Source organism: Equus asinus, chromosome 9, assembly GCF_041296235.1.
Source record: "Equus asinus isolate D_3611 breed Donkey chromosome 9, EquAss-T2T_v2, whole genome shotgun sequence".
Lineage (NCBI taxonomy): Eukaryota > Metazoa > Chordata > Mammalia > Perissodactyla > Equidae > Equus > Equus asinus.
The window spans coordinates 29047896-29060806 of NC_091798.1; the positions used below are offsets into that span (position 1 = coordinate 29047896).

Sequence of the window (12911 nt, forward strand, 5' to 3'; positions counted from 1 at the left end):
TCCCAGGCTTTCAGATCCCAGGTTAGGCAGAACTTTCCATTCCTGCCTCCATCCCGTCTCCCACACTGGGCTGCGACCTGCAAGGTCTTAAGGAACCTGCATTCAGCAACCTCAGGACTCTGGAAGGACAGGGATCCAAGCTTCTCCCTTTCCTCCTTGCTCTGAAAGTTTAACTCTTGCTTGCCTTTGAAGAGAAAAGCGACTGGAGAAACCAGTCCTGCCTGTTTCCTCCAGGAATGCTCAGCACATCTGGCTGGCAGCCACCAAGCTCCTGGGAGTGAAGACTCCCACAGCCGGCCAGGCACCAGCCTGGGGGACGCAGCCTCACATTTTGCTTCGAGAAGGCCCAGTTTGGCAACCACACTCTGCCCTCCTCTTAGCCCTCGCTGTCCTTGGCCCTGATGGGTCTCACATTTTGACCCGGGTTGGAGTTCAGGGACGAACCATGTCAAAATGGCAAAGGAGAGAATTGGTACAGCAGGAGGTCTCAGAGGGGCAAAGCTTTCATTCATGGTTAGCTCAACAGTTCCCAGCGACTAGTTGATACCCGGCCACTTCTTATGAGACTTGGGGCGAGACCCTTCCTCCCTCTGGGGCTCTATTTTCTCATCTACGCATGAGGAGTAGGGTCAGAACGCCATCATCTCCAAAATCCATTTCGGATCCCACATTCCAGGAGCTGTTCAGGGTCATAAGATGAGCCAGAATCAGTCCTGTCCAGACGGACTTGTGGTAGCACAGGTGGAGGTGAGACTCAAGACGCCTCAGGTCTACTTCCGGTTTTGCCTCTATCTAGCTGTGAGGCCCTGAGCAGATCCCCTCCCTTTATGAATAACGGCAAATATTAAGTTCACACTACCTGTCAGGCACCTGACGAAGCCATTTCCCTTTGTGATTTTGTTTAATTTTCACAACAATCCTGTGATCTGGATCATATCCTTGTCCCCATTCTACAGAAGAGGAAATCAAGCCTCACAGAGGTTAAGGAACCTGCCCAGAAAGTCAGCAGCCGGTCAGCGGTGGAGCCAGGGCTGAGCCAGGCTGCGTGAGCCAGGCCTGTGATCTGGGTCACTGGGCTTTCCTGCAGTCCCCGCACATGTAGATGCAGCTCAGTTTGGCTGGAGCTCAGCCCTGTGGGAAGGGCCTTGTAGGAAGTACTTAGAGCCAGATTGCTAAGCTTGGGTACCCGGTTGGAACTATTTCACCACCGCTGGGGAGCCACCGAAGGTTTTCCCGAAAAGGAGTGAAGTGGCCAGTACAGTGTTGTATCTGCTGGTGCCCTCGAGGGAGCCTTGAAACCAGTCTGTTATTCTTCAAGTACAAGGTTTCTCAACCTTGACACCACTGACATTTGGGGCTGGACCATTCTTCGTCGTGGCAGCTGTACTGTGCATCATAGAATGTTTAGCAGCATCCCTGGCATCTACCCACCAGATGCCGGTAGCACCCACCCCAACAAGCTGGGACGGCCGAAGGTATCTTCAAACAGAAGGGCAAAGTCATCCCTAGTTAAGAACCACAGCAGTAGGGGCCATTTGTTTCCTAACTTGCACCCTTCCTTTCTTTTTTGCCCAGGATTTTGGGAGTTTTTCCATCATGGTTATTGCCTTGTTGGGTGTTGCTGTTTTCTTGCTCCGTTGTACATCCTGTGAGAAGCCCCAAGAAGAGATCATCTCCTCCTCAGCCTGGCACTTCACACACCCCCTTTACAATGCAACCATCTATGAAAACTCTGCTCCCAAGACCTACGTGGAGAGCTCCGTGAAAATGGGCATCTACCTCGCAGAGCCCCAGTGGGCAGTGAAGTATCGGATCATCTCCGGAGATGTGGCCAATGTGTTTAAAACAGAGGAGTACGTCGTGGGCAACTTCTGCTTCCTGAGGATAAGGACTAAGAGCAGCAACACGGCCCTTCTGAACAGGGAGGTGCGAGACAGCTACACCCTCATCGTCCAAGCCACGGAGAAGACCTTGGAGCTTGAAGCTTTGACGCGCGTGGTGGTTCACATCCTGGACCAGAATGACCTGAAGCCCCTCTTCTCCCCACCTTCATATCGAGTCACCATCTCTGAGGACATGCCCCTCAAGAGCCCCATCTGCAAGGTGACCGCCACGGATGCTGATCTGGGCCAGAACGCCGAGTTCTATTATGCCTTTAACACAAGGTCGGAGATGTTTGCCATCCATCCCACCAGCGGCGTGGTCACCTTGGCTGGGAAGTTCAATGTCACCTGGCGAGGGAAATATGAGCTCCAGGTGCTGGCTGTGGACCGCATGCGGAAAATCTCAGAGGGCAACGGATTTGGCAACTTGGCTGCACTGGTCATCCATGTTGAGCCTGCCCTCAGGAAGCCCCCGGCCATCGTCTCGGTGGTGGTGGCTCCCCCAAACAGCCGTGAGGATGCCCCCTATGCCACTGTAGTGGTAGATGCGAACAGCTCAGGTGCTGAAGTGGACTCACTGGAAATTGTTGATGGTGACCCTGGTAAGTACTTCAAGGCCATCAAGTCTTACGCCCGGAGCAGCGAGTTCAGCTTGGTGTCCGTCAAAGACATCAACTGGATGGAGCACCTTCACGGGTTCAACCTCAGCCTGCAGGCCAGGAGTACGAGCAGACATTCCTTTTATTCCCAGATCAGGGCCTTTCACCTACCCTCTTCCAGAGTGGCTTCCCTCCAATTCGAGAAGGCTGTTTACAGAGTGCAGCTCAGTGAGGTTTCCCCTCCTGGCAGCCGCGTGGCGATGGTGAAAGTAACCCCAGCCTTCCCCAACCTGCAATATGTTCTAAAGCCATCCTCAGACAGTGCAGGGTTTAAACTTAATGCTCGCACTGGGCTCATCACCACCACGAAGCTCATGGACTTCCGTGACCGAGCCCACTACCAGCTACACATCAGAGCCTCACCCGGCCTGGCCTCCGCCACCGTGGTCGTCGACATCGTGGACTGTAACAACCATGCCCCCATCTTCAACAGGTCTTCCTATGAGGGCACCTTTGATGAGAACATCCCTCCAGGCACCAGTGTTTTGACTGTGACTGCCACAGACCGGGATCATGGAGAGAATGGCTATGTCACCTATTCCATTGCTCGTCCGAAATCTGTGCCCTTTTCCATCGACCCTTACCTGGGGATCATCTCCACCTCCAAACCCATGGACTACGAGCTCATGAAAAGAATTTATACCTTCCGGGTACGGGCATCAGATTGGGGATCCCCATTCCGCCAGGAAAAGGAAGTGTCTGTTTCTCTTAGGCTCAGGAACTTGAATGACAACAGGCCTATGTTTGAGGAAGTCAACTGCACTGTGGCTATCCGTGAAGACTGGCCCGTAGGAAAGTCAGTGATGACGGTGTCAGCTATAGACGTGGATGAGCTTCAGAACCTGAAATATGAGTTTGTGGCAGGCAATGCGTTAGAGTATTTCGATCTAAATCATTTCTCTGGAGTGATATCCCTCAAACGCTCTTTTGTAAATCATACTACTGGTCAATCCATCAACTATTCCCTGAAAATTACAGCCTCAGATGGGAAAAACTATGCCTCACCCACAACTTTGAATGTTACTGTAGTGAAGGACCCTCGTTTGGAGGTCCCCGTGAGATGTGATAAAACAGGGGTCTTGACACATTTCACAAAGACCATCCTACACTCTGTTGAGCTTCAGAACCAGGACTCCAATGATGAGGACTTCACTTCCTTAAGCGCATATCAGGTCAATCATCATACCCCCCAATTTGAGGACCACTTCCCGCAGTCCATTGACATCCTCGAGAGTGTTCCTCTCAACATCCTCCTGGCCCGCCTGGCGGCCACTGACCCTGATACTGGCTTTAATGGCAAACTGGTCTATGTGATTGCAGATGGCAATGAAGAGGGCTGCTTTGACATTGAGCTGGAGACAGGGCTACTCACTGTAGCTGCCCCCTTGGACTATGAAGCCACCAGTTTCTACATCCTCAATGTAACAGTGTATGACTTGGGCACTCCCCAGAAATCCTCCTGGAAGCTGCTGACAGTGAACGTGAAAGACTGGAATGACAATGCACCCAGATTTCCTCCTGGTGGGTACCAGGTAACCATCTCAGAGGACACAGAAATTGGAACTACAATTGCAGAGCTGAAAGCAAAAGACGCTGACTCAGAGGATAATGGCAGGGTTCGCTACACCCTGCTAAGCCCCACGGACAAGTTCTCCCTCCATCCCCTCACTGGGGAACTGGTTGTCACAGCACACCTGGACCGGGAATCAGAACCTCAGTATATACTCAAGGTGGAGGCCAGGGATCAGCCCAGGAAGGGCCACCAGCTCTTCTCTGTCACTGACCTGACAATCACATTGGAAGATGCCAATGACAACTCTCCCCAGTGCATCACGGAACTCCATAGCCTGAAGGTCCCAGAGGACCTGCCCCCAGGCACTGTCCTCACATTTCTGGATGCCTATGATCCTGACCTGGGCCCTGCAGGAGAAGTACGATATACCCTGTTGGATGATGCCCGTGGGACCTTCCATGTGGACCCATCGACCGGAGTGCTCAGTCTGGAGAAAGAGCTGGACTTTGAGAGGCGGGCTGGGTATAATCTGAGCCTGTGGGTCAGTGACAGTGGGAGGCCCCTGGCCCGCAGGACCCTCTGCCATGTGGAGGTGATAGTCCTGGATGTGAATGAGAATCTCCACCCTCCCCGCTTTGCCTCCTTCGTGCACCAGGGCCAGGTGCAGGAGAACAGCCCCTCAGGAACCCAGGTGATGGGAGTGACTGCCCACGATGACGACAGTGGCTTGGATGGGGAGCTCCAGTACTCCCTGCGGGCTGGCACCGGCCTTACGGCCTTTAGCATCGACCAGGACACAGGTACTGGGAGTGGGGTAGGATGGGAGTGCCAGGTCCTGGGAGAAGATGGGCCTAAGGAAATCAGGGTCTTTCCTGAAAGAAGTCAGGCTGCAGGCTAAAAATCAAAGCAATAAATGGGGACTCTCTTTCCTGTCCCTTTTATTTTATTTTTAGTTTATCTTTACTGGAGATATATACATATATATATATACATTTATATGCATATGTGTCGATGTGTATACTTAAGTAGAATCAACCATCTCACTAGCATATATATATGCTATATATATGTATATATATACACACATGCAAACAATATATTTTATATATACTACAAATATATATTCTGCTTATAAAAGTAAAGCATGGTGGTTATACATTTTTTTATATATAATTTAAAAATGAATGTTTCCCTGTATCCCATCTCCCCAGATATAATCTTTATTAATGATTTGGTCTATAATCTTCTAAATTTTTCTTCCTTGTATGTGATATATTATCACTGTTCATTTTATTATTATAAAAACATAATACAATAGACATTAATTCTGAAACTTATTTTTTTCACTTAATATAACACCAGGACATCTTATATGTCAGTAATTAAAAACCCTTTTCACTCATTTTTAATGGCTGCATTTTATTCTATCATATAGATGTGACATCCTTGATCATATGCTTTTACTCATACGAACGAGTCTCTATAGGAAAAACTCTTAAACATGCTGTTGCTAGGTCAAAGGATAAAGCATATTTTCAGTTTTAATAGATATTTCCAAACTGCCCTCCAAAAAGGGGCAGCAACTTATTTATTCCTTTTAAGCTTCATAGAAATAAGTGCAATTGTGGGGCTGGCCTAGTGGTGTAGTGGTTAAGGTCACGTGCTCCGCTTCGGCAGCCTGGCGTTTGCAGGTTCGGATCCTAGGTGTGTATCTACACAGTGCTCATCAAGTGTTGCTGTGGCAGCACACCACATACAAAATATAGGAAGATTGGTAGCTCAGGGCCAATCTTCCTCACCAAAAAAAAAAAAAAAAAAGTGCAACTGAGCACACACTTACTGAGTATTCTCTACTTGAGGGGGCCTGAGGTAGGCACCTGGAGGAAATTCCCAGGTGAATAAAGGGAGGTCACTGCCCTCAAGGAGCTTACAATCTGACAGGCGATTTATCTCCAGGGTCAAGGGCAGGGTGATATGGTAGAAAGACTCCCAGCTCTTCCACTTACTTGCTACATTATCTTGGTCAAGTCGTGTGCTCTCTCTGGGCCTCAGTTTCCCCACCTGTCAAAGGAGTAAGGTTCCTTCAGCTCAGACATGCTACAGCTGTGAGCAGGAGTCCTGCCCTCTCACCTAGGTCCTTCCAGCTGAGTGTGATCCATGAGAGCTTAGGGTGCAAGCCTCTTTTGCTCACTATTGGACCCTCGACTTCTAGAACTGCACTGGCCCGTAGTGAGCAATCCATGGAATTAGTGAACTAATGCAGGAAGCTAAGCCTCTAAAACCGTGAAGATGATGGAGAGGAGAACAGCAATTTATTCATCAAATCCCTAACCCTTGAATTGATATCTGTAAGGACTTGAAGCTTGAAGGAACCAGTTTAAGGCCAACTGTAAGGAAATTCCACTTACAGAATGGGAAATAAATTGACAGGACTTGAGCTGAAGTAGGTAGTCAGGAGAAAGTAGGTCACCTACTGCTGTGTTCTGGAAACCCTGCATGTGCCCATATGCTAGAGTCTTGGGCCTGTTTTAGTATAGGAAGGTCTGAGAGGTTCTCCAATGAGGATGTGAATTCCCCTGTGTTTAACTTAGCATCTTTCACACGACATTGGCGAGAGTTCCCTTTTCTCATGGAACACCTATCAATACCCTTTCCACAGTACAGTTTTGGAACTGTGAGGTAAAGTGACTTCTAAAACTACTTTGAGCTCTAAAATATTTTGGGTTTGGTGATTGACTGTCCCTAGGAGTGATTCTGACTTTGGCACCCCTGGACCGAGAATTCGTGTCCTGCTACTGGCTGACGGTCCAGGCAGCGGATAGCGGTTCCGTACCCCTCTCTTCTGTAACTGAAGTCTACATTGAAGTTATGGATGTCAACGACAACTCACCCCGGATGTCCAGACCCGTATTCTACCCCTCTGTCCGGGAGGATGCACCCTTGTACACTTCTGTGCTTCAACTGGATGCCTGGGACCCGGATTCCAGCTCCAAAGGAAAGCTGACTTTCAACATCACCGGTGGGAACCATATGGGATTTTTCGTCGTTCATCCTCTCACAGGTAAGGACCCTGGGTGTCTGGGTGGACAGGATTCTCTGCGGCAGTGCTTCTCAAACTGGGGTCCAGGACCAGCATCATTAGCATCACCTATGAACGTGATAGAAACTTAAATTCTCAGGCCCCATCTTAGACCTACTGAGTCAGAACTCAGGGTGGGGCCCAGCAATCTGTTTTTTAAGAAGCTATCCAGAAGGTTCTGATGTGTGCTAAGATTTGAGAACCACTGCTCTACAAACTGTGTCTTTTTGGGAAAACAGGAATACATCAGCTTTCTCTCCTTGGGGCCAGGGAAGCTAAGCAGATTGCCCCGTGGTCAGGCTGGGACTATTTCAGACCTCCAAGTGCTCCCAGCTGACCCCTCCCCTGAGTCACAAGTCACAGGTTGAAGTTCTTAACCCTTGTTCCAGTCTGATCTCCAGCCGGCCCAGAGCGGTGGCGCCAGGGCATTTGGGGCAAAGATGCTGGGTGGTTTCAAGGAATCCAGAGGCCACCAACTGGCAGCCGTGAGCCAGATGTAGCCCACAAAAGTGTTTTGTTTGGTTTGCACAAACCGTAAATAACAATTTTTCAAGTTGTTGCTAACATGTAAAAGTCAGGAAATTCCACAAAACATTCCAGATTTCTGGTTGTTCTTAAAAAACTGGAAGATCTAGCCACACTGAGCCCACATTCCCCCGGGGCCACAATTACCTGGAATCAACAGCAGCTCCCTGTGTAGAGCCGGTGCACGTCCCCTGGTCCCCTCACCCCCTATTGCCTTGGTCCCAGCCTGCTTCCTGCATTTATGCTACCCCCCTGGCTCCCATTGGTGCTGCAGTTTGAGAGCTGACTGCCCTTGCTGTGGGTATTCCTCCAAGGCCACATCTTCCTCTTGGAGGATGAACAACAACCCTACTGCAGAGAAGGCTGGCATTCTCTCCTCTGAACCCAACATCCCATTCTCCAGCTCCAACAATTATTCATTCCTGGAAGGACAAAACTCTGGTGAGATGGGAGGAAGAGGATAAGGAGAATGCTGGCAGGCAGTCCCTCAATCCTTAAGACAAAAGGAAACAGGAGACGCATGAGCATGGGGGGTCCTGGGACAGACAGTGCAGGGTCAGGGGGCAGAGATCCAAGTGTCTGTTTGCCCAGGGACATTTGTTTGGAGCCATTCCTGTTGGCCTCTGACCTCAGGAATGGATTCTTGCTCCTAAAAGGAGGCGGCTTTTCCCTCGGAAGGCAGGGTCTGAGCTGGCTCTCCACCTGGATCCACCTTGTGCCTCCCTTTTTGGAAGAGAGAAGAGATCTTTCACCTAGGGCTTTAGCTCCTCAGCTTCTTCCAAATCCCTGTTCTGTTTACTGTCAACAGTTCCCTGACAGGGGTCTGGCAAAATGCCCCAGAGGGCAGAGATGTTCCTAGTCTCCCCGCAGGTGAAGAGGAGAAACTTTTATCAGCATGAACATTTAAAAATAAAACCATAAATCAGCCATGAGCCGCTAGCTCCCCTTTCTTATCACCACCATTGTATCGTCCCACTTCCCCACCTGGATACCTTGGATGGGTTCCCTGGGCCCTTAAGAGAAAGCCAGATCCTGCTGTGTCCCACAAACTTCTGCCTGGTCTGGCTCCTGCTGCCCTTTCTGGCTTCATCTTGCCTCTCTCACCCTACTACTCTCTGGCTCCAGCCACGTGGTCGGCTTCCGTCCATGTCTTCTCCTGGCACCGGGCCTTGGCACATGCTCTTCTCGTCTCCTCTCCTTTTGTCTGATTAAGTCCTGTTCTTCTTTCAGATCCCAGCCCAGCTGTTCTTTCCTTAGAGAAGTTTTTCCTAATACTATAAGACATCTCCCAGCACCATCTTCTCCCTCCGTTTTTAAAACACTTATCACGGGAGACCTTATATTCACTTGTGTGATTATTCCATTAATTATCCATATCCTTCACTAGACTTCAAAGGCTTTCCAGAAAAGGAAGCTTGATAGTTTATGCCCACTGTCATATCTTCAGTGCTTGACACACAGTAGGATCTCAATAAATAATTGGGAAATGAATGCACCAATCTCTGCCAGCATCCACAATCTTGTGTTAAGCCCCAGATTCATTCACTGATTCAGCAAACGGTTAAAGGTATCTGCCATTACAAGGTATTTAAACTATATGCTGTGGAGAGAAATGAAGATAAATAAAACACAATTTCAGGCCTTGAGGAATTTAGTCCATCAGGAGCATGAAGATCTGGGTATAAAAAACTATAGAACCAGGGAGAAGGAGGAAACTTTGTGAAATGTGTGTAGATGCTGTGCCGTGGCTGCTCAGAGGAGCGAGGAAGCTGTTCAGTGTGGTGGGTCAGCCCTGGCTTCACAGACAGGGGTGGATCTGCTGAGCTGGAGGATGGGGAGGATTTTGACGAGGAGCAGTCTGGGCGGGCGCTCGGACAGGAGAGCGACAGGAGCAAGAGCAGGAAGGAAGACGACCCAGGTCTTGGAGACAGAGCATGTTGGTGAATTTCCAAAGGCGTATCCCGTTTCCACCACTTACGAACTGTGAGAAAGTTACTGAACTGCTCCATGCCTGAGTTTTCTCATCAGTGAAATGGAGATCGTAATAGCTACCTCCTGGGTGGTTGTAAAGATTAAATGAGTTAATAGATAGAGACGTATAAAGAGCTTAGAAGAACGGCCTGGACAGGTAAGAGCTCAGTGAGCGTGGGCTGTGATGATCCTGAGGGAGAGGAAGCTGGGAAGGTAGTTGGGTAAGACCTAGACTGTGGTGGGTCAGGGGGAAAGGAGTAGAAGGATCTGGAATCCGTTAGAAGTGGCATCAACAGCAGTTGGAAAATTCTTGGAAGAAGGAGGGGAGGGAGAGGGAGCTGAGATAGGGTGATGGGGAAACACCTGTTTGAGGGGAGAAGTGATGAGAGCTGACTCGGCTGAGCGCCCACCTTGGGCCAAGAAGGGTCCTCAGTGGACACTCACATAGTTCCATGGGGGGGCTCTGCCATGTCCCCATTCTACACGAGCACTCCCTGGGAATCCTGACACCAACCTCACAGAGGGGGATGAGGCTGATAACAGGGACAATGGTCCAGGAAGCCAAGGCAGCAAGTCCAGGGACACTGGCCCTTAGAAGGTGGAGGGAGGCAGTGGTGAGAAAAAAGAAGAGAGCAAAGAAAAACCAGAGAAAGAGTGTTTGAGACTCAGAGAGGCAAAGAGGGAGGAGGGAGAGAGCAAGACCTGGAAAGGAAGAGAGAGGGAGGATGGTGAGGGATAAAGAGAGAGAGGAGAGAGAAAGGGAGCAGAAGAGATGAAGGGAGAAGGAGCAGGGAGGAGAGCCAGGACTGAGCCAGAAGGAAGGCTGCCCTGCCGAGGCCCTCTCATCCCTGCACTCCTTCTGGGGGATCCCAGATCCTGGGTCCTCCCCTGCAGGCCCCTCAGCTTGGAGGTGAGCTGGGTGGGGTGACCTGGGGCAATATTCAAATGTCTGAGAGGAATGTGTCTTCCTTCTCTGGCTGGAAGGGCCTCTGGCTGTGGGGCTTTCCAGGAGCCCTTTCTGATCCCTCCCATGCCTGCCTTCAGTTAGGGAAGAACAAGTCCAGGTGACTTATTATTATTATTATATATTATATATTATTATATATATTATGATTATATATTATTATTGCACGAGGCAAGAACACGCCCCTGGCAGAGGCCACTCCTCCCATTCTACTCCCATTTCCAGCACTGGAGGCTCCACCCCAGCACTGAATCCGCCTTCCTCTCACAGAGCCCCCATCTCCACACTTCATTCCATTACTCCATCATTTAGTTGCCTAAAACAAGATCAGGAATCTTATTGAAACTTCTCAGATGACACACTGACCCCTGCCAATGGCTCTGCTTTTATTTAAAAAAGCCCTTCCCTCCCCAGCGGTGACCTCTCGCCTGTAGGCTCCGATGCCCCTCGGGGCCGTGCGCTCTTGACTTCCCTGATGCTGGCAGAGGACTGGCACCTCCTCTCCTTTGTACCATCAATTTATAGTGATAGTGCCTCAGAAAATTAAAACTAGACTTACGGATCACCAAGTTCACCTTCCTCAATTTATAGATGAGCTGGAAGGAGCCCAGAGGAGCCCTCCGCTGGCTCATCTGTGCCAGCCGGTCATTGGAAGAGTCAGTGCTAGGACTCAGGTGAATTATGTAATAATAACGAAAGAGTAAAAGGCTACCATTTTGTGATTTCCCATGAACTGAAGGCAATGACCGTGATCTCTGTTATGACTCCCGACAAGCTGCCTTTTTTCCTTAACAATGTATTGTGCACAGCACCCTTGCTGATGGTGAAAGCAGGATGCAGGTGGGAGCCTCCACAGATACCATCATCTCTGCTGTGCTCTCCCCTCCTCGCTTCCCCTTATCTTTCTCCAGGATTCTATTTCCCCTTAATGTTCTTGTTCTCCAAAGACCAGAAGGATTCTGAGGTAGGATTTGAATGGAATCCTTGCACTCACCCCCAGTAGAGTGGTCCTGGGAGCCCTCTGCTCAGTTCTCCCTCCTGCCATCTCTCCCCCAGGTCTGCTATCCACCGCCCGGCAGCTGGACCGAGAGAACAAGGATGAACACATCCTGGAGGTGAGTGCTGGTGGTGAACCCACTCACTGGATTCCAAATCCTCCTGAAGGAGGCCAAGGCTGGAGCCGAGCCAGGCCTTGGGGGTCACATGCTTGTCTGCAAGCACTGTGGCTGAGGAGGGTACTGGGCTCAGGGAGGAGCTGCTACTTAAGCTGAGACTTGCTGTAGTTGGTGGTGAAGACTCTCAGGGTCTTCACTGGCTCTTTAGCACTGTGAAGGGAAGGAATCTGAAACCATGTCCAGGCAGGGCAGAAAGCACTGATTGATTAGTAATGCCTGCAGTGAGGGCAAGGAATAGCGAGCCGTGCACATGTGCTATGTAATTATTGAGTCTGCTTTCTAGCACATCCCCACAGTCCAGAGAGAGAGTTACCCATGGTCAAACACTAGTTCAGTAGGAGAGCCAGGATGAAAACTCAGACCTTTGTCTTCTAGATCTGTGCTCTTTCTAGGATGTCTCTAAAATCCCATAGGCATCCTTGGTGCCCATTCCAGTGAGAGGCATTGGTCTTGACCTGGAGGGGAGTAAATCAGAAGGAATGTCTCCTCTTGAGTTACCATTGAGTTAGTAGTTGTGTCCCCTCTTGAGCTACCCATAATTGATGTACAGGCATCTCTTCTAGTCTTAAAGATATCAGGTGGGAGGGACACAAATTCCTCAGCAGAACTGAAATAAACTTTGCCTTCTATGCTCCCAGGCTTTGCATATTCCTTTTGTAAGTAGCAGGTATTATTAGTAAGCAGCAGCTAAATGGCCTTCTAGGGGCTAAAGCATTCTCCACAGTTCAGTAGAGGTACTTATCATTAAATAGCAAAATATTTTTAAAAATTCAGAGCCATTTAGTGGAAACGTCTTACCCCGTACGATGCCCTCGGGGCTGTTGATGCCTGGGATAAGGTGCCCCTGCATGACACACCCCCAATTCTGAAATTGTTTTAGTGCCTTTTCACTCACTCTGGGTTTCATTTCACGCATCGGGCCGCAAGTCTGACTCAAAAGCTACCTCCCACTCCTTCATAAACATCTTCTCATTTGTTTTTTCTAACCTCCAGTAGCTTAAGAAAACTGGAGAACAAAGCTTATGAAAATTATGAGCAAATAAAAAGTTAATGGTCTCTGAGAAATGGCCCATGGGCCTCCTGAGTAAAGAGCACCAGCTTTTTTCTGGAGCCTCCGTGACTTGTCTGCTTCCAGTTCTTTC

The 12911-nt window shown here is 49.5% G+C and overlaps 1 protein-coding gene across 1 annotated transcript in view; it reads left to right on the forward strand.

Moving 5' to 3' along the window:
• The window catches only part of FAT2 (FAT atypical cadherin 2), a 79317-nt gene that overhangs the window by 17842 nt on the left and 48564 nt on the right, over positions 1–12911 (forward strand). The window contains exons 2-4 of the mRNA XM_014834309.3: positions 1576–4855; positions 6802–7116; positions 11651–11709. Coding sequence (XP_014689795.3) covers positions 1597–4855; positions 6802–7116; positions 11651–11709 — 3633 coding nt within the window. The 5' untranslated portion in view covers positions 1576–1596. The remainder of the gene's footprint in view (positions 1–1575; positions 4856–6801; positions 7117–11650; positions 11710–12911) is intronic.